Raw genomic sequence first — 26075 nt, 5'->3', positions numbered from 1 at the left:
TTTTAGAGAAGTGACATGAATGTGCTCACTGGCTATGCAGAGAATAAAACACGCCTGAGGCCTCGAGACGTTCCACAGAAACGATGGCGGCATTGCTCAATGGGGTTTTTCTCTTAGCGATGTAGCTCGATGGTTTGTTTTTTTTCTCAGCTCTGCTTCAGGCAGAGGAAAACAAACACAGTTTCTGGCTGCTTCATCCAACGGCTGTAAAATAAAAACGCAGCATGTAACCTACAAAGGAAACATGTTTTTCAAGCATAAAAGTATTGTTCTCTGCATTGTATAGAAGGTTTCCTCTGCAGTTAGAGCCATTTTGGAAAGAATTGTGGACGTCTGTGTTGTGTTTACTGCCATTCCTTTTGAATTCCCAGCACTTTCTTTGGGCTGTCGGTTTGACCACAATCGACAGGAGTCTGCAGAAAGACATGCAACATAACCGCCTTCACACCTGTAGGCTGGTTTTTAAGACCTGCCGTCTCTATTGGATGAAAGCAGAAACACTCAGAGCTAAAGACACCAAAGCAGAAAAATTACCAAGATTACTAAATCATCTTCATTTTGCTGTAACATATATTAGACATTTTACTGAGGCAATCAGAATCAGCTGCTCATCATTAAACTAACTCCAGCATTTTGCTAAACTAGGCTAAAAAGTAGAAAACAATGCAGAAACAGCCAGTACATCTCATTTGAATCTCCCTGTTTTACCATCACTATAATGATCTGTTTCTTATAGAACGCAGCTGTTGGGACTCATCTCCATATCAGGTTTCATCCTGAGCCCAGAGGCCAGTTAAATGCAACCCATCTTAAACACTGACCTGTGAATACTTATCTGCAGGAGGAGCAGCAATTACAAACCCTTGAGACATTCCCACGCCTGTTAAATAAGGACAATATTTATAAAAGCATACATAACCAGAGTGAACCATTTGCTGCCTGAAGTAACAGATAAGGAGCTTTTGCAGAGATGCTTCTCCAGCCCTCCTGTATTATTATTACTCCAGCACAATTCAAAAGGTTGAATAGAGAATGGTGACTCTACTAGTATTGCTCATTCTAATATGCAAAATACCAGTCTGGTTATTCTACCAAAGCTATTTTCCTCCAAACAACTGCCTTCTAAATCACTAGAGTCTATTTTCTGTAAATGTGAGAGACAGTTGCATGAAAGCCCCAGTAGATTAACAGTTACTAAAATACGTAGCCTGGCCTGTCTGGCACCAACAACCATGCCACATTTAAAGGGACTTGAATATTGGAAATATGGTTGAAACCTCCATGATGGTGAATTACTTCTTTATCTTTATGTTTTTTTTCTTCTCTTGTCTGTTAATTTTTCTTATATTAAAGTTACAAAGAGTGGAAATTGTTTAACGGACACATAAGGGTAGGCATGAGTAAGCTGAATAGGTTCAGCCTACACCTTTTTGATTAATATACTTATGAGGGTTTTGTTTTTTTTTACTTGACTGTGTTTTAAATTTTGTAGTTGGATTGTGAATTGACTGTAACAGCTATTATGTGTGTGCCTCAGTGTTTTACATCGAATAAACTAAACCTAAAGTCATTTAAATCACCGTTTTTGTCCTTTTTCTCACTGTCAGCTGTGCTCGTCTTCATCATATTCAGCTACCTCAAAGCATCGAGTTCCTGCTATGTGAATGGCTGACTGGCTATTTGTATCTGAAAAAATCAAAGAGTGTAGACACTGAATACTTGGAAGTTATGTTGGATTTTGAAGTTTTGAAGTTGTTTGTGAAAAACAAGCTTTCCCACTTGGAGCTCTGACTGCAGTCATTTTTATTCCAGCTTTGAATTTTGAATTCATATTGAGTAAATGTGTGTTTTTAAACTGCATTTTTAAACCAAACTTGTAGCGCCAAGAGAAGTTTTTTCTTTTAAATATTACAATCCTAAAAAAGTGTAAGCTTTGTGCTACTCTTTAGAAATATCAGTCCATACGTTAGTACTCCATACCTGTTTTTTTGTTCCTTTTTTATTGTTAGCACCATCAGTCTTCACCCAGGGATCAAGTGTAGATGTGACAGCCTCAATCTGGTAACATATGTCTGTACAAATCATAGAAAGAAGTCAGGCAGAGTTAGACGTGTTTCTCCAGCAGCAGGACAATGCAGACAAAGTACACATGCAGACAGCCCTCTATTAAGGAGTGGTGTGTCATTTCTGAGCTAAAGCACAGAAACCGAAGCTAACTGTTGCTTAAATTACTACAAAAACAAACTGTGAAACTGTGGTTTGTCTTTGCGTCGTTTGGGAACAAAGTGACATTTCTCACCTCATAAACAGTATTTTATTCCTTCTACAGTTGGAGGATTGGTACCTATACATGGTTCAATACAACATTGCATGATCCCAGCTAAACCAGGAAACTTCCTTCACATGAATCAAAAGTAATATTATCTCAATGATAATATTAGCATTACGTTATTAATATTAAATTAACTCAGTGGACTGAGATAATATGCTCAGTCCACTTCTATTTTACATCACCAAACAACTAGAATACCTGTCTTCTGCAGTTTAAAATAATAATAATGGCGACAATAATGTCAGTGAGCTCAAGACTCCATGGTAAATATCATGCAACTCTCACTTGTCTGTCAACTTAGCTTAAAAACGTGGACACAACCTGCTAGTCTTGCTTTGCTTCACATCTATTATTACAAACTTGTGCAAAAAGAAAAGTTGATAATGAGTGGAGCTTGTGTACTTAACTAAACATGGTAAATTTTTGTCATCTTTGAGATTTCTTCTGTTTTACGTCAAGATGTTCTTTCACTTTTCTTTTTCACTGTTTCTTAGAGAAAAGTAAAAAAACAGACTTCGTTTTAGAATGACTCAAGTTGTGTGCCTTTTTTTACAGTGCAAAAGTACACAAAATATTTATTTCTATGGTTTTATCCAATTAACCAACAGAAAGGAGGGCATAATTGTAACTTACATACATGGACTTTACATTTGTTTCAGTATTATTTAACTTTTTGATGCTCATCTCTAGCAGGTTGGATGAATAAAAAGTAAAGAGTTTGTGTTCAGTGGCTAAACCTCGGTCAGATTAGCAAAGATTTGCCAAAAATGTTCACTTGGATTTAGGTCTGTACTTTGACTACGGCGTTCCTGAACAGGCTTTGATCTAAGCTAGTCCTTTGTAATTCTGACTGTATGTTTGTGCTTGATTTCCCATTATGTCCCAGTTCCCAGGATTTTTTATTTCAGGAGTGCCCTTCTTTTAGCTCTGCAAATATTCCCATCCACTCTGATCCGTTTCCAAGAGGTAATTCCCACAGCATGCTACAGCCAATACCATGTTTTACCATGTTTTATGTAGATGGTGTGGTCAGTGGGCATGTGCAATTACCTCCCAAACGGTGTTTTATAAACCAGTCAAAAAGTTCAGTTTTGGTCTTACCTAACCAGAGCACCTTCTAATGACTTCCTTTTTGAAATTTTTCCATAAAGTCCAAAACTTTTTAGGTGGAAATCTAGTTTTGTTTGAAAGTGGTTTATGTTCCAAAGTGAAACCCAAAAAGTGGAATGGGCTCTTTGCACCTCTGCTTCCGCGTTCGGGAGAAAAGTGGCTCGATCGTTTCCGATCTATTGAAAATGGCTCTTTCCACTGGGTGTTTGCAGGGCTTGTCCAAGTTAACAGTTAATGATGAACATCGATCCGAAGCCCCGACAGTAATCTGGAGAAAGGTTTCAAAATGTTCGCCTCGTTATACACAGATACGAAGGTGAGTTTTACTTTCTTTACACTTTGTGCCTAACATTAGCTTTAGCTTATGCTAGTAGGCAATATTCTCTGACATTTTTCTTGTAAAAATGTGCTATTTAAGTATCTAAACATTTTTCATCCATTCTAACGGACAATGTTTTTACCTTATGTTCAAGTATATTACGTGGTTTATTGTAGTTAGTGTCAGGGACCAAGTAACGGGGATTTTACGGTTCAGGCTTTTTGCTTCTGTAGCCTGAGGAACAACAAGCCCATAGCTTAACAGTAGAGCAGCTCTGGTGTCAGAGTTCTAGTTCAGCTGACGGTTCAGGTTCAGAGTTGTTGCTTTTAGAAAAATATGTCCGTGTTCCTTAAGGTCTCCGTGTTACTTCGCTTTATTAGTTTTGCATGTTCTTGTGAAGCAGGACGGTGTTTACAGCAGTGTGTACAGGCGGATCAGTAGCTCGGCTGTCTGGCTCTGGTCTGCTCTCTCATTCCCATAAACTCTTTCAGGCTGAATACAGAAGTGATTCCATGGAAATAACACAGGAGGCTCCTTTACCTTCTTCTTTAGGCTGAAGAAGTTGATCCGGAGTGAAGTGAAGGCTGTAAACTTTGCTGTGCGGCGTTAGCTTTAACTGGTAGCAACGAATATTTACAAACCATCGTCTTCTTAATTCAGGACCTTGGAAATCCATGAAAACTTAAAAGCCCATTATATTAGGAAGACAGCAATGTTCATAGTATTGTTTTATTTGCGTCTGAAATAAGACTTTGTCTTTTCTAGCTGTCATGGTAACTCAAAGCGAAAAAAGAGAGCCGCATTTGCGCATGCGGTTGTGACGTCAGTGCGGCAGGTGCAAAGAGCCCATTTTGTTTCGTTAATTTAGTGACCATATGAAGGCCAATGGTTGCACTGAATTTTAACCATGAACATGAATACTTTTGCAAGGCAAAGTCATGCTAATTTGCAGTATGATGGCTCTATAGAACAGCTTCTAGTTAAAAGTAAATTAACAGAATGTTTAATATGTTTCTCCGGGCAGCCTATTTTCTGTCAGCATCACCGTAAATATACTACTTATTAGGAAGCGCGTGTCTGCACCTGCTTTTCTTTCCCCGAAGATAAACATCTCTCCACCTCTCTCCCATCACCATCTCTTTTTTTCTCCTCCTCATCCTTTTTCCCAATCCACCCATTGCTCTGTGTCCCTCTTTTTCTATGGATGGCTGCCGATATTCCCGTGGGATAGTGGAGGAGGAGAGTTTTCCAGGCGCTGTTGCTTCATCATCCCAAATAAATCAGGGAACATGTTCAGGCCACCTTACATTGGGTTCACAGGTGAAACACACAGACAGAAACTCTTTTTTCCCTGCTTGCATGTCCTTCTCATGCACTCTGCACTATTTACAATGTAAACATTATGATGTTCTCTCTGGTACTCTTTGCTTACCTTACCTAATTGTCTTTTTATGCAATTTCTAACCTTCCAACCTACTTATACAATAAAAAAAAGGTAAAAATCTCAAATATGATTAATTTTATGCTTTTCCCTATTGGTTTGTCTTTATATTCTTACGAAAATATACATTTTTGAATCAATTAAAGATTTAAAAGTGACTTCCAGCAATGAAAAGACACCTGTGATACTTTTCCGTAATCCGTTTCTCTTTCTCCCCACCTCCTTTTGCCTTTTCTTCGTCTCGCACCCAGTTTCAGTCTACATGTCCTAGCTTGTTCGCTTCCTCCAAGACTTGGAGGAAAAGTACACTCCCTTTTCTCCTCATCTGCTGAAACAATCACAGTGCCCTGCTCATGGGCCACAGCAGGGTGCGCCTTGTTGCAGACAGGCAACAAGAGAGACTGACGTATGTGTAATCTTTGTGACCTCTACTTTTGATTAACGGCCAAAATTCTGCTGCCATAGAGATCTTTTTATTGTTTTACACAGTTCAACAAAGAGAACCGTTGTTTGAGTTGGATTTTCCCCAGCTTGTTTCTCTCTCTGAAAAACAAACAAACAAAAAGAAATTAATTTGAAGGCCTGGAAAATGTCCTTGTGAATTGCGGGAATTCGCAAGATAAATCCAAGGATTTAACCATGTTTTTCTTTTTAATTGCTTAATTTAAGCCTCTCCGTCAGCTAGCACAGAACCGTTAAAACTGATACACAGCAAGCCTTATTGAGGTTTGGCTGCAGACTAAAAACATTTGGATTTGACATACAAGTAGAATATGAAACAAGAGATCTATGTAGTTCTGCTAGACATCTGGAGAGATAACAACGAGAGCATTAATCAGAGAAGCAACCAAGATGCCCACGGGGGGAAACAAGCTGGAAAAAATACCAACGATAGTTTATTCTCTATGTTTGACTGTTAAAATCAAAAGTTCACTAGAGGAGCTATACAGAGCTAAGCACTGCAAAAACACAACATTTTACCAAGAATTTCTGTCTAGTTTCTAGTTCAAATATCTGAAAACACTTGGAATAAGTCAAAATTAACCTGCAAGTAACTTTTCAGCAAAATATAGGAGCTTGTTTTAAGTCAAAACTTAACTTTTAATAAAAAGTACTACTTCCACTGGCAGATTAAATGTCTTGTAAGTGAAATAGTCTGCCAAAGAAGTAAGTACATTTTCATGAATATTACGGAATTATTTACTTAAAACAAGCTCCTATTTCTTGCCTAAAAGTTTAAGTAATTTTTGTCTAATTTCAAGTGTACTAAGATTTTTGCACTAAAAAATGGAAACTAGACAAAACTACTTGGTAAAATTTATGTTTTGCAGTAATTACAGCAAAGCTGCTTCTATGAAGCCTTGATTTAGTGGAACTGAATACAAATTGAAACCAGTTTTCTGCGTTTTATTGTTATTATTATTATTAAAAACATTTAAGATTACCATTTATTACTTTTCTTCCACTTCCAATTTATGTGGTGTTTTGTGATGGATCATCATACAAATATCTCGATAAAATGCGATGCGGCTCAGTATTTCATGTTTTTTTTTTCTGCGAATATTTGTGGAAAATTTGTCCATTCGCCGATTTTTTTGTAGAGCATAAAATATTTGAAGTAAAATGCAGGTTTGAAAATTGAAATATCTAGTTGCAGCACTATTTGACAAGCCGTTGGCTGGAGTTTAAATCAGCCAATCCAGGAGCTCCGTTTATTTTTCTTGATGCTGATTGGTTGTGCTGCCAAGAGTGGGGAAAATGAAAAATGTAGATATTAGCTCCTGTGAAAGTGTTAAAATGGCTTCCACTGAGCATATTGATGAATATTGAGGTATATTTGATGTTTGAACAACTAAAACAAGTAGTTGTAGAAGTTTTTAAAAGGGGTCCTCAAGTATTTTAGACATTTTAGCTAATCACATGCGGCTGGTGCCCCAACATCTGCAAATGCTGGGCATCTGCTGTATTTTACAGGTAAAAAATTTATTTTGGACCTTTAAACATTGGTATTTTTCTTTCACTGTAACTTTTTTCATTTGCTAAGTGGTGTTTTTAGGGTGTTGATTCATTCAGTCTCCCTCTTAAAGAGTAAAAGTTGAAATGCTAACCTCATCATAGCAATCCCAAATCTTAGCAGAATTTAAAAAAAAAAACATCTTCAACAGTTAAAAGTCAGCTAAGATATTGCTTCCTAGACTATGCCAAGAAAATACCTCACCATGTTGTATTTTATATCATTAGATTTATTACTATGCTAGATTAAGTTGGGGATATGACAGCTTTATGTTACAGATGTTAATGGTGAACATTATCTAGTAAAATAACAGGTGGATGTGAATTTTACAAGGAACACACTGTGGCTCCTACTCAGAGCACAGACCAGATACAGGGTGACCGTTTTAATTAAAGTGGGTGTGCAGAGAATTAAGTAAATTACTTTCTCAGGAGTGTCTGTCACAGTTTGATAACTGAATACAAACCTGCAGCAAACAGGCTTAAAGAATTAGCAAGAATTTTAAATATACAAGAAAGAAGATATTTTAAAGCCAACCTATAAGTCTTTAAAGAGTACATCAAAAGTGAATGATAAAAGCAGCCTCTCCAAAAACAGGAACTGAGAACCATACATGGATGTTCAAAATTCTCAGATAAGCATGGCTGGATGTTGTGAGCTCTTCCTCTTAAGAAAATGGTTATTAAGGGAAACAGAGATCAAGAAAGTCATCTCGGGATTATAAAAAAATGGGAAATCTTAGATGCGAAGGAAAGAACAGCCCAAATCTGAGCGAAGATGATGCAACTCAGTTCATGCCACGGCTAACTCAGCTAGCCTGAGCGGGGAGTCAACAGCCAGATCGTCGAGGGAACGGATCACAATCCTTTAGCAACAAAAATCAGGTTCAGCTGTAGCAAATTTTTTCTGTGTGCCTGAGCAAAATGAAGGCGATGGTGTTGGACTGGAAATACAATCTGCTTGTTCATCAGTATTTAAACTTCCCATCCACCAACTGTTTTTTATAGGTTGGAACCAGCAGACTTTGAGTTGCATGAGAATGTTCTTGCATTAACATCACTAAGCTACATCCTTTAAGATTAGTCTAGTTACAGCTATTTGACCAGAACTAGAGAAGAAATTATAATGTGGAGCCAAATACTGTGATAAATTTATATTTCAAAGTTCAAGTATGATTTCACAACATACCAGCTTTATCTACAGTGCATTTTAAACATCCACTAAAGTTGTGATGGTTTTTAGCTGCACATTCCTCATGACTTCCACCATCTCACTGAATAAACCATAATCACAAACTACATAAATCTTCATTTTATTAACCTAAATTAATCATCTCTGTTTTTGTTTTGAATAGATGTCGTGTCACACACTGATTTCACTGAAACACTTAAACAAGATTCTGGACAATTCATCAAATCAAAACATTTTAGTTCACACAAACACACGCCAAAGCTAAGGCTGATGGACATAAAGGCCAAAATAATATAGAAAGCAGTTACATAGATTGGTGCTACTGCAAGAAAATACTTAGCTATGTCTTCATCTGCAGAAACCATGAGGAAATTTCTGCAACTGAAATGAAGCACGTCTTGGTTTTTAGTCATTATACTATTACCTTTGTCTTCTTTTTATCAAATACATGTTTTATTTTATCATTTATCTATCTATGATGTCACAATTACCGTGAAGCACTTTGGTCAGATGAAGTTGTTGTAACAAATAGGTTACAACAATAAATTACGTGACCGAAATTGTTTTAGACGACCTGCACATTTTCAAATAAAAAAGGATCCAAGTTATTCCGATTCTTTCTAAAACAAAAAAAAATAAAAACAAAATGTGTATCCGGCAGACATGCACCTGCTCGTGTGAGGCTTAAGAGTCTTTGGGACAGCAAGTCACCTGCCAGTGCAAAGACGGGGTGGGGAGGCAGTGTAGCGGGGGTGGAAGAGGAGAAAACAAAAGACAGAGAAGGACACTTATGCCTTCAAGACAAATGCGGCTCATCTGTGGTTTTAAAAGAAATGCAATTTAAATCTGAGGTGTGAATGGACGACCGGGAGAGACGCAGGGAGGAGAGGAGGAAGGGAAAGAGGATGGTGTGTGTGCGTGGGTGTGCGTGCGTGTGTGTGTAGATGTACTGTGGGGGTGTTAGATAGGAAAGGGAGTTGTCTGCTGCAACAAGTCTAACCTGAACCAAAGCTAACAAGATGCTGTGATTGCAGGGTGCTGAAAATATGAAGTAACCACCAAGAAAAAAAAGAGGAGAGAATTAAACACTGGCTTTTGTTCAGTCTCCTCCGTTCAGGTTTCAGACATGATTTTTCTCTCCCTCCTGGCTGTCTTCCTTTTCAACACACAATCTCAAAACGGATAAAGCAGTAAACAGTGTATCCAACCGCGCAGCACAAAATATAAGAAACAGCCCCAAATGTAAGGTCAAGTTGCCAGACGGATTAAATTGCGCATAAAAAATAATCCAAGTCTGAGCATTTCTTAGAGGTGAACCTGACTGGTAAAAAATCTTCCCTGCACAAGCATGAAAAAGAAACATGCACCTGTGAACAATGGGGGATACATTTATACAGAGGAGCATTTAGAATAAGAAACATTCTAAAATTTAAAGTAGCTGCCATTTACAGTGGAATGGAATTTCACTGTAAATGAAATTAGTGAATCATTTGGTAAATTAAAGCAAATAAAATCTAATTTATGAGAGATATGGCCACTTGGAGATCAGAATTGTATAAAAATATAACATTTGAACGCATAATGCCATCATATGTACAGATGCATCTCAGATTAGAATATAATCAAAAAGATTTATGACCTACAGAGTGATTCTGTTCTTTTTGATGATCGTGACGTAAAACCGCAATAGACAAATAAAAAAGGAAAAACAATGTTTGATACAGAAATATGTATCGATGCATTGCGTTTCATCAAGTTCAAAGTCAGTACAACCTACGAGGAGACTTTACATTAGCCCCACCACTTGGGCACAAGGTTTCTTCCTTCCACTTAATTTTCCATTTATATGCTTACATATGTATATGGTTACACGCAACACTTGGGTAAGCTAGATTTTTTGTTTTTTTAAATCTGTAAAACCTAACCATACCTACCTGCTCAGTAGTTTACACTGAGCAGGTAGGTACGGTTAGGTAATTTATTTATATAGCACATTTTCAGCAACAAAGCAGTACAAAGTGCTTTACATGAATTAGAAAAAATACAAACAAAACAACAAAACTAAAAGAAAGGTAACAAAAAAGAAGATTAGAGAGGCATAAAATTAAATGAGGGCTCTCCGTGTTTGATTCTTGTTCAGAGCTGCTATTAGTAAGTATAAAAGTAAATGTTGTTCTGGGTTGCTAAGTAGATGGCATTTTCTAAGTCTGTTCTAGATTCGTAAAGAATAAAGCTAAATGTTGGCTCTCCATGTTTGATTCTTGTTCTGGGTTGCTTTGTAATCCACAATTTAAAAAGTAACAGTTGTTTATCTAATCTTGCTCCGATATTAAAAGCCAAAAGCTAAATGTTGATCTAAAGTAATATAGTGTGGGGAAAGAAGTATTTAGTCAGCCACCAATTGTGCAAGTTCTCCCACTTAAAATGATGAGAGAGGTCTGCAACTGGCATCATAGGTAGACCTCAAATATGGGAGACAAAATAAGAAAACATGTCCAGAAAATCACATTTTCAGAATTTTTGATGCATAAGGTAACTTTGCATGATAAACGTGGATTAAGGCATCTTCATATGAAATTACATATTGAGCTTCACTTTTAAATTAAAAGAATTACATTATTTTGACAATCTTGTTTATTGAGAAGCACCTGCATACAAGTTGTTGAGGTCAACAGTTGAGGTGACGCAATCTTGTCAAAACCTCACAACTACAGATAGAAAAACGAAAACACTGCAACGGATGATTTATGCACAGTGTGGGTTTTCATAACACTTTCTTATCTTGTTTTCGTTTGGTTCATACTCATTTCATTCAGTTGCCAGTTTTTGCAAACTAACACATGCTCATTTTTAGCCCAATTGAACACCGCAAACTCAAATTAGCAAAGTGATGTAAAACATTTTATGGCCTCCTTTAGTTCTAATGAAAACCTAATTGCATCATGAGCCATTTAGCAGGATGAGGTTTCCATGACACCTCATCCTCACGGTGATCCAGCAATAATCCCCAGCCTGAGTCAGAATGACTGTTTGATGGCTCAAATATGTTTGTGGTTTTAGACATTCTGTAGAACTAAATCCTCCCAGCAGTGTTGTGTTAGTTGAAGAATTTGGGATCAAGAAAGATTATCTAATCAAGCAACAACGGGTTTTATTATTTTCAGAAGTTTTGCCACAGGTTGCAGGAATCCCACTAAATAAAGGTGATGCTGCACAGTTCTTTAGCACGGTTTCCTTAAAGCAAGAAGACCCTGGGTTTGAATTCCAAATTTAGGTCTTTCTGCATGGAGCTTGCATTTTCTCCCTAAGTTAATTGTTAATTGGTCTCTCTTTGTATGTAGGCGTGTGCATGTGTGTGTGTGTAGGCGTGGGGGCGTGTGTGTCCCATGATTAACTGGAAACCTGTCCAGGGTTTTGCAGCTTGGCAACATCCCCTGACACAGATCAGGATGAATGATACTTGAGGGGACAGTGACAGTGTCTTATGATTACAAACAATCATTCATGAATTGATAACTTTGAAATGTAATTTTCCAATGCTTACTGACAGGTTGATTGTCAGTTTATTGAGTTTAAAACCTTTATAACTGTGTTTTTGCCAAAAGAAGAAAATAAAATCATCCCTTATAGCATCCTATGAGCACGTCCTGCACAGCGACACCAGGATAAGGACGACTACAGCCTGGTTGCTTTGGTTATTGCTTCATTTATTTTCCAAAATGTCATTTCACAGTTTATAAGGCCATCAAGCTGGCTTAAGGCAATAATAACCCCGTTAAAAGGATCCATCTCAAATTACAAGCAGACAAGATTAAAGCCTATTAAATTGAACTCTGGCTCCAGCCTTATAAACCCAGAAGTCTCTCTGGTGTAATAATCATCCAAGGAATTGTATTCTACAGTGATCTCAGCTATTAAATAAGAAAAATAAAACTCTGCCGGTCTTTAAAATGTAATCAGTTTGCTTAATAGAGGTCAAAACAGCAACATGTCCAGCTATTCTAAAGAAGAAATTTTTAAATCCCTGCCACAGCTCAATGAATGAAAATTGTTTTGTTTTTTTCACAATCTCAGGTGGTGTCCATGTTAAAATGTAATATACTATCAGTTTAGTGTCAATATTTTTCTAAAACAAACACAAAGTCACTATAACTGTAATTCTCGAGAAGTGTGTAAAACATGTCAAAGAGCTTCACGGCCACAGTCACTGAGCTGTGCATAATTAGGCTCAGCTATTAAAACTAGCATTCCTTACAGAGTTGTCATTGTCACTGCAAATGACAAGTGTTCGCGAACAAGTCTGAACCTGCACAGGATTTAGGAAAATCCTGCTCTGCCACCAGCACATTTTCATAACGTGCAAAGTTCCCAATCTGGAGTATCGCTCAAGAGAAACAACTTCCTGTTGCAGTTTGCGGTGTTGAAATAAAGTGTCCCCTTCATTCCCTCTTCCTAGCTAACGTACTCACATTCTTTACTCATTACAAGTGAATGCTGTTCTGTTTGGTTTTTAAAACAGGCCTGGCAGTTAATAGATGCAACGTTTTTGCATTCCTTACTGAAGGACAGAAGACGTCGCCCTCAAATCGCAAAGGACAGGCAGAAAGAGAAACTAGCAAAGCAAAAAAGTTACAAATAATAATACAAAAACCATCTTAAAATTAAGACTTTACATGAAAAACAAAAAAGGTTCTACCTTATCAAACCTCAGAAATTTCTGTTTTATGTAATGATTTTAGATTCTAGGTACCACTAAAACGATACGTCTTCTGTCAACCTTTGTTTCTTAGACATAAAAAATGCAAATCAGATCTTCAGATTAAAATTTTAGTGAAAAGTTTTTCTTTTGGAAAAAAAAACCTGTAACAAGAACAGTGCAAAAAGTTGAATTCATTTTATGCAAATAGGAATTTGAGGAGGAAAGATTGTTATGCAAACTGTAGTATCTTAAAGACCAAAAACAGAAAACTGCTTTCAAGGTTTTCATACAAATGTAATCATAAAAGAATAAATGTTTTAAAATTTTGGTTTTCTCAATGTCAGGATAAACTTCAATACCTATCATTGCATTTTTTATTTTTTAGTTAAATGTTGTACCACATGAGCTAAGTCTATGTAAACAAAAAAGCGCACTCTTTTAATGTTACCAGAGTATATATACAAGAAACATAAAGTATATTAACATTATTTTCCAATTGTTTCATTTTCTGTTTTGCATTCTCTTGCAGCAGAATAGTCAGGTGAGACCAGCAGGAAAAAAAGAAAAACACACTTAGATTCAGACTCTGTTTTCAACACCCTAAAATCTGAGTTTTGGTTTTTGAATCTCCTCTTCTATTTTACTTTTCCCAACTTTCTGAGTCCCAACTTCCTTCTGACAGTTCATTTGAAAAAGGAGCTAATGATTAGGGTGATGGCAAGAGGCCTTCCAAAATGAAAAAGTTTCAGAAATAAGTGGACATGAAATAAAAAAATAAAGAATACTGGAGAAAATAAACTTTTTTTTTCCTTTTCAAAAACAGATGCAACTTTTAAGAAATATCTGCCTCATTTTCTATTTGAAATAAATGTATTTTCAGAATGAAACAAAACTTTTGTTCTTATACCAAAACGTTTTTACAGCTCAGGCAGAAATATCCTCATTTTGTGGGAAACAACAAAGCTTCATTTTTGAGGAAATGACAAAAATATACTGTATGTGTATTAATAAATGGATTTTAAATGCGAGTAAATGGCACAAACAAATGCAGACGGGACAGAGCTTGCTCTATTTTAATTAAAATAGATGCAAACATTTTTAATGAACCACAAATTGTGCATGCTTTCTATATTTCATATCCTTTATCCGTTTGGTAGCTCACTCAGTTTTCTTTGTTTTTGAACAAACTGCCAACAAGAATCAAAAGGATTTGAAAACAGCAAGAAGAATAAGTCTAAATGACTGTTTTTATTGTTAAAAAAAACATTGACAATCTAATGTATCTTTACAAAAAAATGTCTCATGGAATATGCCCAAAGCTGGAAAGACAAAAGCACGCAGATGTCTGCAGCAGAAAACCAGTCAGTCAGTCAGTCAGTCAGTCAGTCAGTCAGTCAGGCCCGTGGCTGTAAACAGGTCATTCCGCTGTGCTGAATGCCATTTCTCCTAACAAAGGCACAAACGTTTACGGGAAAGGAATTCTAACCCACAGGGTTTTCATCTCTTTCATCTCACACAGCTTTATATACATTTTTTTTAAAACCAAAGGCAGTAATTTATAATTTAAGTGTTGTGATCATAAAGATCTTTAAATAATCTCATAATTGTGGGACTTTTACAGCAGGAACCTTCTTGACAACTTGTAATAAAAGTGCTGACAACAGAGTAAGAGTGTTAAATATTTCTATGTTATCATTGAGAAGGAGCTTTACGTGTTAATGCTGCGTTTTTCCTCCATATTTGTTAATAAATCAATAGCCTTAAGTTGATTTATGCATCCCAAAAAGCAGGACAGTGGAAGAATTTGTCCCACCTGCAGGTGTGTGTACCTGTTCCCACCAAGAGGAAGAAACACCTGTGCTTTTCACCTGTTTCAGTCTCCAAGCTCTAATCAGTGTGTGTGTGTGTGGGGGGGGGTGTGTGTGTGCGTGTGTGCTTAGCACACATGGCCTGTAAAGCCACGTCTCATTCCTGCAGACAATTCAGGGGCGTTAAAGTGTGACGAGTCTGGAGGGAAGGAAAGACTTTGCAGTTTCGGGAAAACAAAAAGTTATATCGCCAAACTTATTGAAGTGTTTTTTGTTTTTTTTAAAACCTATTGAGAGCTCATGCAAGACGTAAAAACAATCCACAACAAAGATGAAAGATAAATGCTATCACCAAGTCATGATGATTTTATAAGGTTTGGCAAACAGGAATCAGAAACCAGTTCAATGCACCTTTTCATTCAATGAAACGCACTCTACCAGTGGAGCTGATCAGTGTGCAGCAAGTTCTTGCACCTTTACTGTCACAAACAACAACAGAACAGAAGAAGAAGAATGTTTACTCAGTGTCTCGTATTGCTTTCAGTGATAAAAGGCATTTACGATGCAAGATTCATGCTCAAACATTTGAGCTGACGTGTCAGTCAACCACTGAACTGTGATGGAAAGCCACCTTGATAAGCGTGGATTAAGGCATCTTCACGTCAAGGTTAGTGTGCTAGCCCAACAGCAGCTCTTCACTCCCCCTACTGGCCGTTGGGGATTAGCGTAGGGGCTAGATTTAAAACCAAACTTTGATCATTTATGATCAGATTTTAAAAAGTTACTAAAGTTTTAATAATCCATTAGTGACTGATTCTCTCAGAGTTAATGTTAAGGTGAAGTTTACAGATTTCCTACATGAGTGGAAAAATGTTAAAACAGTTTTTGTTTGGAAAATTAATAATAAATAACACTTCAGACACATAATCGACTGTATTTGTTTTCATAAATTCCAATATTAGCTACAAATTTAAAATTTTCTACTCCCTAAGATCCAGGTTTTCATGAACAAGTCTCATCCTTTACCAGTCTGATATGCAAATTGATTTTCTTCTTGTTGGACGAAGTTAAAAATTGGTAACATTGATCATCAAAAATATGCAAATGTCAAACCCAAACACTTCATAACCCCAGCAGATTTAAGTTTAAAAGGTTAAAATCTTACTTTACTGACTTTCCGAGTGCTGAATTCGCTCACACAGAAAAGCTCCAAAAGGAGCTAAAGATGAGGGTGCTGGAAAGAGACCTTTCAACCCTTCAAAGCAGTTCCAATGGGTTCTAATAACACATAATAATTTAAACAGTTTTAATTACACATAATGTTCCAGAAACAGATTCAACTCTTTTTTTCTTGTATTGATCATAATTTCTGCCATTAATGGAAACAGTGACTCATTGTTTCATCACATGATATGCATCTGCTTTTGTAATACAAAGAAAAAAAATAAAAGTCATCCGTGTTGGAACAGTAGCTACACCCTCTGTTGACATACCTTTGTTTTTTCCAAGGCTCCTGTTATAGTAACACGGCTGCTGACGTAGCGTACTGTCCCTCCTTCACTCAAACACACAGAGGGAACAGAAAACATGCCATCTGAATTAGTCAGGATTACAGAGCAGAAAGGATTACTGAGTCATTGTTAAGTTTGAAAAAATAAGACATTTGTGCAAGTGATGCGTGTCAGAGGTGAGCGTGAGTTTGATCACTTAAAGATGACACCCAGGATTCAGTTTCTCAAATAATTACAACAAGAAAAAGAATTTGGAAAACAGAAATGAGGGTATGCTCAAAAGTCAGACAGTAAAATTAGCAGGAAGTGCTCTGAAATGTTCAGAGCAGAAGGCACGGCTCCTTAAATCTGTGGAAGGTTTATATTGGAGTCTGAAGGAACTCTGATAATGTTGCTGCAGTTATTTTCCTTCCACTCAACTTTCCACTAATATATTTGGATTCAGCGCTCAGCTTCTATAGTGATTAGGAAGTCAACGATAGTTAAGTCAGGAGTTTTCCCCTGAACTTCGCAGGCAAGAAGATAAGATCTGATTTCTCTTTTATTATAATTTTTGTGTCTTATGTAATATTCCAATTTTCTGAGATACAGCATTTGTGGTGTTCATTAACTGCAAGTCAAAATTATTGATATAATCAGAAACAAACATTTCAAATGTATCCCTCTGAGTGCACTCAGAGGGATACTGAGTGTTTTAGTCACTCAGTATCTAAACTGATACTGAGTTTTAGTCTTCAAATTAGTGAGAAAATTAACTTCTTGACATTTTGATTCACTGAGCTAAATGAACAGTTATCCACTGCAATCTTTCAAACTACAGTCTGATTATATAGTGCATAGCAGCTACTAATCTGAAAGAAAAAATAATATATATCACTTCTTAGCTAAGTATTGATGTAGGTGCTAGATATTTAATCAGTCTAGTAGTATTTGTACTTTTCTGCTACTCTGTGTTTTTTTCTCTACACCCTGGACAGTAAGTTGCAAGTTATCCATGTTTCCACAAAAATGTTTGTAACTAATCATTCAAGCTGATTTGCTTCCAGCACTACCAGTAAACACAAGGCCCTGTTTGACAAAAATTATAGAAATCTTCTAACTTCCTCAGTCCATAAAAACAAATCTCTCCTACTCAAACATGAGGAAAATATTCTCATTTTGTTGGAAGACATAAAAAAGTAAAAGAGGGCAGACGGAGAAACACACATCAAAATAAGCCTGAGACCCTAATTATTTCCTTCCATATACCTGCCGTCGATAAACAATAAATGCCCTTTTCCATTTCAAGGTCACAGGAGGGTTTGACCTACCCCATCAGGTACCGGAAGAAAAGCAGGAACTACCCTAAAATCTGCACTTATCCAAAGATCTGCTGCCATGCGGCTAACAATGAAAGGATTCAAAATCAAAAACAAAACCTTTTGGCTAATTTTAGCTTAATAGTACAACCTAGTGGCTGTTTGCAGAACTTACGGAAAAGAAAAATCCTATCGTAAAAGTAATGATTATGAATAATAATTTACCCAACAGGTAAAATACCGGTATGGTGCCACTTATTTATTGTTGTTGTTGTTTTAATAAAGAAAAATATATTACTGAGCGTGAACGGTGACGTGTTTTGTGCGTGACTATGCGCAATTCCTTACAGTACGCCGGTGGATCACTCGCACAGAAGCGATGACGAAGAAGCTGTGGGCGGGGTTTTCCACATAAGCAAGGACCCAAAATTGTCTGAGTTCATCACCTCAGTAGCAGTGTGGTTTATTTTAAGTCAAAGTTTCATAGTAGATAAATAAATAGTGAACAGCAAGAACTTTTTTCCAAAATAAGCCTGAGGCCAATAAAGGGCTTTGTTTAATTTAAGTCCATTTGTCAAAGTGTGTCTGCTGCTCTGGGGTACAATGAAATAGATTCACACTTGTAAAATGAGTTTTATGAGCTAGAACACATTTTAAAATGTATTTTTAGAAGTCGATAATACTAAATGTGTAATGTTTTCATTTAGGACCTGAAATGAATTATATCGAAGGAAAATAGACTATTAATGAAACACATTGCGCTTAAAATGTATCTAAAGTAAACTTTATTTAAAATACTGAAATCCACAACATTCAATTAATTCAGATGAATAATAATAATAATAATAATAATAATAATAATAATAATAATAATAATAATAATAATAATAATAATAATAATAATAATAAAAGTTGTAGCTCAGGGTATGTTGACCCCGCCCACCCGGTGCGCCGGTTGCCTCTCCGGCTGGTGAATGGTGCGATTCCTCTTCGTGCGTCAGTTGGTAGCCAAAAGCAGGTGAAGTTAGTCCCCGGAAGTGAGATGCTTTTCGCCCCGAATATGGTGTCTCCTTTATTATCACGGCAGAAAATCCAAAAATGAGCAACAGATATTTTATATCAAACAGGAAACAGCGGGAATATTTAACTGTCTGAATGTTCATTGTACGTGTTATGAAAAAGCGCCTCTGAAAGTTAAAAATATGGACACTCAACCAGAACAAGGAGACTCCTACACGGTGAGACAGCTTCCATTGTAACCATCAATTGTTACTAAAGAGTTGCTTTGTTATCTATTAGTGGTGCTAAAAAGAAACCCGGTTTTGCTAGCTGCTACAAAGTAACTGGCTACTGAAGGCAGAATGATGGAAACGATAAACAGAATTTCAGAAGCGACTTTCTGTTGTTTTGTTGTTATTATGTGAACATTTCTGTATCCTAACTGAACGGATCACTTTGTTTTTCAGGATAATCTCATCGGGACATTATTAGCCATCTTTGGAAGTGTGATTGTCAGCATCTCTCTCAGTATTCAGGTAGTTTCTGTTTGCACTTCACCACTAAACGCGTTATAAATCAGCTGTTTCACAATTATAATCCAGACAGGAGCTTTTAATTTCCACCGTGCCATGCCCTCCTCTGTTTCTGATGCATGTTTGACTGCATAACCCTCAGGGAAAAAGGCTGTGTTTGCTGAATATTTATCCAATACACAGTCACGTGGTCATCATGCGTCACTCTCATTGTGTTGCTGACCATCCCATCTGCATTTCTTTTCTTTGGTGAAACTGTTTCACAATGTGCTTTAAGCTCTTTCTGCGAGTTTCCTGCAAGGTGTTTGTGTTGCTTTGAATTCCCTGTTTTGCATTTTCTTGCAGAAGTACAGCCACTGTGACTCTTGCAGGAACAAAGGAGCAACGCACCTTCTACAACACCAAGACCTGGTGGTCTGGTTTCGTGTTCATCTGCATCGGGGAGGGGGCCAACTTTGTGTCCTACGCCTTTGCCCCAATTGCTGTTGTGGCGCCCCTCAATGCCGTGTCTGTCCTGAGTGAGCATCACTCTCTAAACATTAGATAAAATGTAAAAACATTCAGATTTATACCTTAAATTGTACCAAAAACATTTTTTTTGCTAATGTTTTGCAGCAAGCTCAATTTTGGGATTTTTATTCCTGCGTGAAAAATCTAAAGCAAAGGACTTTGCAAGTAAGTAGAACAGCTGCAGAAATAACTCATGCAAATATTTCAGATCTGCTGCTCTTTTATGTAAATCTAATTGCCCTCTCTTCTACTCTTTTGTCAAGGTATTTTTTTGTTATGTGTAAATTTTATTAGTGGAGTTTCAGTGAAGGTGAAATCTGACCTTTCACACACACTTAACAGTTTATTAAATTACTTTGGAAATATCCTCAACTGACCTTTTAGACAACCCATAAAGTCCAATATTTGTTAAATTACCTCTTATATTGGTGCTCTTTTTTTTTTTTTTTTCAAATTTTGAAATTCAGAAAAACTTTTCCAGTAATCCATCATAAGTCGACTTTTGGTTTGTGTTCAATGTGTAAACTTTAAAATGCAGATAAATATGTCAAACTCAGATTTTTTGGGGTTTTTTGTTGATTGTGCCACCTAAAAACCAGCAAGAAGGAAGTCTTACTTTTTCAGATGGGATCAGGTTGTTTTGCAGAGCTTTTATTCCCCTACTAAGGAAATTAATTTTAAAAAATCAGTTTTTTTATTTTCTTGTGTTATATTTGCCTGATATATATACAGTATATATATATATTTCTTACCAATAAATGCATCAAAAAGTAAAACCAGAAATTGGCTGCAGTACAAATAGGGGTCGGCGATAAGGACTTAGAATTTTTTTCTGATATTCTGTGGTACTATTAGTGATAATAATAAAGGAAAATCCTATTGTTGCTTATACCCTCATACCACCACATATGCAAATATTATCCATGAAAAACATTTTTTTCTGAAATAGGCTTTTTCACAATGCCACATACTTTAAAAGTGTGATTTATATCACTAAACCATAAAAACTAACTACACTATTTTCAAATTTACTGATATGTTTTGATGCTCCTGTGGAACTAACATTGGTGAAAATAGCAAAAATTACATTTCTGATCATACTGGAATTTTTTTTATTACTTACAACCAATCACTGAAATTTAATGTTAATTAATGTTTAATGTTAATGATAAATCAAAGGTCTTATACTAAGAAACCTTTCACAATAAGTAATAAACGATACGATAAATGCCCACCCCTAAGTGCAAATGATGCAGCAGTTTAAACCTTTAATTCCTCTCCAGTCTGACTTGACAGATTGTTTGAAGTCATTTCTGGTTTTTTTGCGTTTTCAGAGAACCATGGGCTGGCTTTCCTGGGCTACATCTTCATTATAGGAGGAACGTATCTGTTTGTGTCATTTGGTCCAAACTCTCATGAGAAACTCCAAGCAGAGAACATCGTGAAGCACCTTATTGGATGGCCTGTTCTCCTGTATATGGTGAGATATTTCCTGTAAATCATTAGCTAATATTCTGTAAACAGATGTGGTTTTTATCTTGGGTTCTTTCAGTCAGGCACAGTTGAATTTTGGTGTATTTCTGTATTAATTTAATGTTATCATCCTGACAGCTTCTGGAGATTATCGCATTCTGCCTGTTGTTGTACTTCTACAAACAGCGCAATGCTAACTACCTTGCTGTTGTTCTGCTGCTGGTGGCTTTACTGGGTGAGTTTCCTCCTGTCTTTAAAGTCTAGCTTTAATCACACTTAATTAGAATAAGACTGCCACAACAGATGTTTACTTTTTATTTTATTTTTTTAATCTTCTGTTTGTCTTCTGGAACAGGCTCGGTCACAGTCATTACAGTCAAGGCGGTTTCTGGCATGCTGCTCCTGACTCTGGAGGGCTCCATGCAGCTCGACTACCCCATCTTCAGCGTCATGTTTGTGTGCATGGTGGCGTCTGTCATCTTCCAGGCCAGGTGAGAGGCAGAGACATCAACAATAATCAAAATCCATCAGTCTTTGTTACAATTCGTGTTTGTGGCTGTAGGTTTGTCACGGATGATAAAATATGAAAGTATTCCCATTTTGAGACCCTTTTCAAGTAATATAATCACAATAATGCAGGTACATCCTCTCAAAGATCAATAAACTTTAATTTATAACCAACTGGGAGACATTTTAGATATAACAAAACAACTGAAAGAACAAATAATGTTTACTAAGTGTTTGTGTCTACTTTCTATTCTAAAAATCTTATTACACTTGAAATAAAATCAAACTAACTTATAGGTAACTTTTCAACAAGATATAAAAGCTTGTTTTAAGTAAATAATTATTGGTTAAAAAAAGTACTAGTTCCATCAGCAGATTTGTACTCTTATAGCAAATTTTTTTTCCCATATTTTAAATTAAACTAGAACTTTTTTTAATCAACATTAATGCTTATGTTAAGACTTAAAACGAGCTCCTATCTTATGCTGAAAAGTTACTTGTAAGTTAGTTTTGTCTCAGTGAAGTTGATATCTGCACTAGAAACTTAGGCCAAAACTACTTAAGAGTTTGTGTTTTTGCAGTGAATTCATCCTGAAATCTCTATAAATAAAATTTCCCTTAAAAAAAAAAGATGCTAGTTGAGATCGATGCACCAGACTCAATTATTCTTTGATAGAGAGACATGAGAAAGGCAATTCATAAAAATTGAAATTATCGAGCTTGTTTTGATTTCTGCTGCAATTAATTGATTTATTAATTTATTGCAAATTGCTACAAGGGTTACTGTGGTTGGTTTGAAAACTGTTGGGCCTGCTGCTCTCTTCCCAGGTTTCTTTCCCAGGCTTGTAATCTGCATGACCCCTCGCTGGCCGCCTGCGTCAACTACATCTTCTCCACCATCTTTGCAGTGGTAGCTGGTGAGTTGCAGCTTCTTCTGGCCTGTAAACGCGAGTCTAGAAATAAAATCTAACAACATCTCCTAATCTGCTTCAGCTGCTCTCCTTTACAGTCACAACATGTCTCAGAACCTTCTCCTCTTTTCATCCGTAGGAGCCGTTTTCTACTTGGAGTTTCAGAAGGAAGATGTTCTTCACATCTGCATGTTTCTCCTTGGGTCAGTGGCAGCGTTCAGTACTTCATACACTTAAAAGCTGCTCACGTTTGCCAGTGGCAACTGCAGACTTCAGTGTCTTTCACTGATTAATGTAGGGTGATAAATTGTTTTTTATCAATCAATTGAATTTGGGGTTTTTGAAGATTGCATTTTTGGAACAAATTCAATCTTCGCCAAATAAATGCGTTATTTCACCAGCACATTTTTTTTGTTTCCATAGGTAAGTAATGTCAGCACACCCAAAGCATATTTTATAGTTTCTATCTATTTGAACTTTGAATTCAGATATACTTTAGTCATGGAATAGTAAGGTCTGGCTAAAATTTTTAATTCTGAGAATAAAGTCACAATTTTACAATAAAACAGTCTCAGTACAAGAATAAATTCTTACAACAATAAAGTCAAATAAATACGAAAATAAAGCTGTAATATTACCAGATAAAAGTCATAATATTGGGAGAATAAAGTAGCAATTTTATGACAACTCCAACATGACAAATAACAAATTAAAATAAGGAATGTTGAGAATCTTGTGAAGTTATACATTGGCATCAGATTTACAGATAAGGTAATAATTAATCTTCTTAACACATCAGTGCACAAATATGCCTCTGAATGTTGTTATAAATATGCCGAACCCATAGGGGGCAGTGGAGCACAAAGCTGATCTTATGTCACCCAATCAGATTGTGTTAAAACAACCTATGACTTCCTGTTAAGTTCACAGGATGTTAGTTGTGTGGACAGACATATAGGTCGAACTACTTTTAAATATAATATAAAGTTATTAAAACACAAGAAGATGTTGATTGGGAATCATGTCAAGTATTGTGGATATATTGCTGCGTTGTTTGTTGCACACTGTAATGCACAAGACTAGTGATGGGCAGATGAGGCCTCACTGGGTGTGTGGCACATTTCAAAACTGGGCTGAGACTGTGTTGCTTTGTCACTTACAGTGACATCTGCTGGATTTAGAAAGTCATTGCAGGCAAATTAAATAAATACGGGTGTTTGCTTGTTCATCCCCCTCATGGGGCGCGTTGATGCTCCAGCAGTTGTGGAAGTGCTTCGGTTACAGAAAGACAAAACTTGGGAGAAATCCTACATTTTTCACCTACAATATAAATAAAAATTAATCCATGTAAACTAACTCAAATATCCATGGAAAGGAATTTAAATAATCCAAAAGAAAAATGATCAAAAGTGGAAATGAAAACGGAATAATTATTTTCCGTTATAAGATCTAAATGATCCCCACCAGGGAGAAAACTTCCTCTTCTGGTTGATCCATGCTGGTATTCAAATACGAGTCAAAAACCAAAGCAAAGAACTCAAAGTATCTCCATCCAACAAAACCCACAAACGTGTCGACACAATTTCTCCCTCATCAATACAATTTGGCGCGGTCACATCCCTAACCCTAACCCTAACCCTATACAACACGGGAACTGTATCGGTCACATGGTTTTCCTTAAAGTGATACGCGCACCGACATGGGGTTTCATCTTGTTTGCTCGCTGCATGTTCTGAGGTTTCAGGTGTCGTCTGGCCCATCACTACACAAGATCCCTAAATTTTACTGCACACAGGCAAACACAAATATGAAGTATTTTTTCATATCTCCACTTTGGTTGGAGCTTTTGTGAAGTTTTTAGAGATATTAAATGGATTTTTTGTGTAGATGAAAGGCCAAAACACATAAAAATACATTTATTTTCCCAGCTATCCATCTATGTGTGGACTAGGCCTGAAGCTGCTCAGGTTAAAGTTCCATCAGCATTTGAATAAAAATAAGATTTTTATGTTTTATTTTTGAGCAGGTCTGCACTCTGTTTCCTCGGCGTCTTTCTCGTCACCAAATCCAGGCAGAAGGCGAAGATCTTTGAGCCGTACGTCACCATGGATGTGGCTAACGGTTTGTATTAAAACAAAACTTTAAACTCTAAATTTGTGTAAGTCAGGATACATTTTATCTTCTTATTTGCACGTCTTTTTGCTCAGGCGTTCCAACCATTCATGACAACGGCCTTGTTGTTCAGCCAGACTTTAACGGCTCTTTCTCCTACGGCGCTCTGGTCAACAACGACGGCGTGGCGCCGACTACTCTACCGGTCAACCTGGAGCACCCAACTGTGACCGTGAGAGGCACCGATCTGCCTTACGGTCAGCCTGACCTGAAGAAAGATTGAAACTTATCGCTGCCTCGCATTAAAAAAACAACCAAAATGGGTGCTTTTCACCAAACCTTCTCGCCTTTAACTCTCACACATGCTTCCTGTTTTAACCTAAGCTGGTCAGGGAAAAGCTTTTTTAATTACTGTATTAAGTACAACAGTTGTAAACAGAGAAAATCTGCCTCAAACTTTGGGATTTACCTAATTTCTGCTTGCTCACTTCTTCCTTGGAAATAATTAGCTTCTTTTGTACCATTGACGATGTTTTCCGTCTCTATCAAAGCACATTAGGAAGTCTGGATGAACACAAACTGGTAAAGCTGGCTTATCTTTGTACATATTTTAATAACTTGTGAATTCTGCGTTTTGAAGACATTTGTTGATCTCAGAGGAACCAAAGATTGGCAGCAGAATGAAGTGACATTACTTTTTTATGTTGAAGTTTTGTCATCTTTGATAAACTCGATCAGCAGTGAAATATATTATATAAACCTTTTTATTCCAAGGGCTACCCAGCACACTCATCTGTTCTTCCAGTAAATGTGCAAGCTTATCAAACTTCAGGGTTTTGACCAAACAGTGTAAAGTTGTATCTGTACAGTTTAAGTGTCTTTACTTTGGAAAAACTGCCTCTGACTCTGTTTTAAATGAAGTTTAAACTGCCTCTTCTTGTTGGGACCAGTTTCCCAGTTTGTCCACTGTGTTTGATTTACTGTGATGTATTTATGGACGCTGTCTGGTTTTAATGTACGTTTTTAAAATGAAGTTTGTTTCTGGATAAGTTCAGGGTAAGTGCATGACGATGGTGACTGTTAACTGTTGGTGTTTAAGCCGTTGAAGTCTGAATGAAAGAGTCAGACTTGATAGTAGAGGTAGATATATAATAGCAGTGTATAGATATATATAATTACACAGGTAAATCTCACTGACAAATAAGGTCTCATTTTCAAGAGTGACCTGTTTTATGCTTACACAATGAAAATATGTCAAAATAGATCATGCTGAGCAGAAATAATAGATGAGGCTTTAAGTGATCATG

The 26075-nt window shown here is 36.6% G+C and overlaps 1 protein-coding gene and 1 long non-coding RNA gene across 2 annotated transcripts; one reads left to right on the top strand and one right to left on the bottom strand.

The window, feature by feature from the left end:
- Positions 1-1991: 1991 nt before the first annotated feature.
- LOC116708850 (uncharacterized) lies at positions 1992-18005 on the bottom strand. Its single transcript, XR_004336783.1, has 3 exons — positions 17736-18005; positions 16408-16469; positions 1992-2072 (listed from the first exon to the last, which is right to left on the bottom strand). It is a non-coding gene; the product is annotated as an uncharacterized LOC116708850 (long non-coding RNA).
- A 720-nt stretch (positions 18006-18725) lies between these two features.
- nipal3 (NIPA like domain containing 3) lies at positions 18726-25817 on the top strand. Its single transcript, XM_032546919.1, is given in 12 exon segments — positions 18726-18961; positions 19190-19258; positions 19601-19612; positions 19614-19773; positions 19871-19930; positions 21100-21245; positions 21377-21473; positions 21594-21729; positions 22574-22662; positions 22796-22859; positions 24683-24777; positions 24864-25817. Coding segments are annotated over 12 exon segments (1152 nt in total). The 5' UTR covers positions 18726-18925; the 3' UTR covers positions 25052-25817.
- The last annotated feature ends 258 nt before the right edge of the window (positions 25818-26075 follow it).

The sequence above is a fragment of the Xiphophorus hellerii genome, chromosome 19 (genome assembly GCF_003331165.1).
Source record: "Xiphophorus hellerii strain 12219 chromosome 19, Xiphophorus_hellerii-4.1, whole genome shotgun sequence".
Classification (NCBI taxonomy): Eukaryota; Metazoa; Chordata; class Actinopteri; order Cyprinodontiformes; family Poeciliidae; genus Xiphophorus; species Xiphophorus hellerii.
The sequence above is the reverse complement of the archived record's forward strand: the minus strand, read 5'-3'. Positions and strand labels throughout refer to the sequence as shown.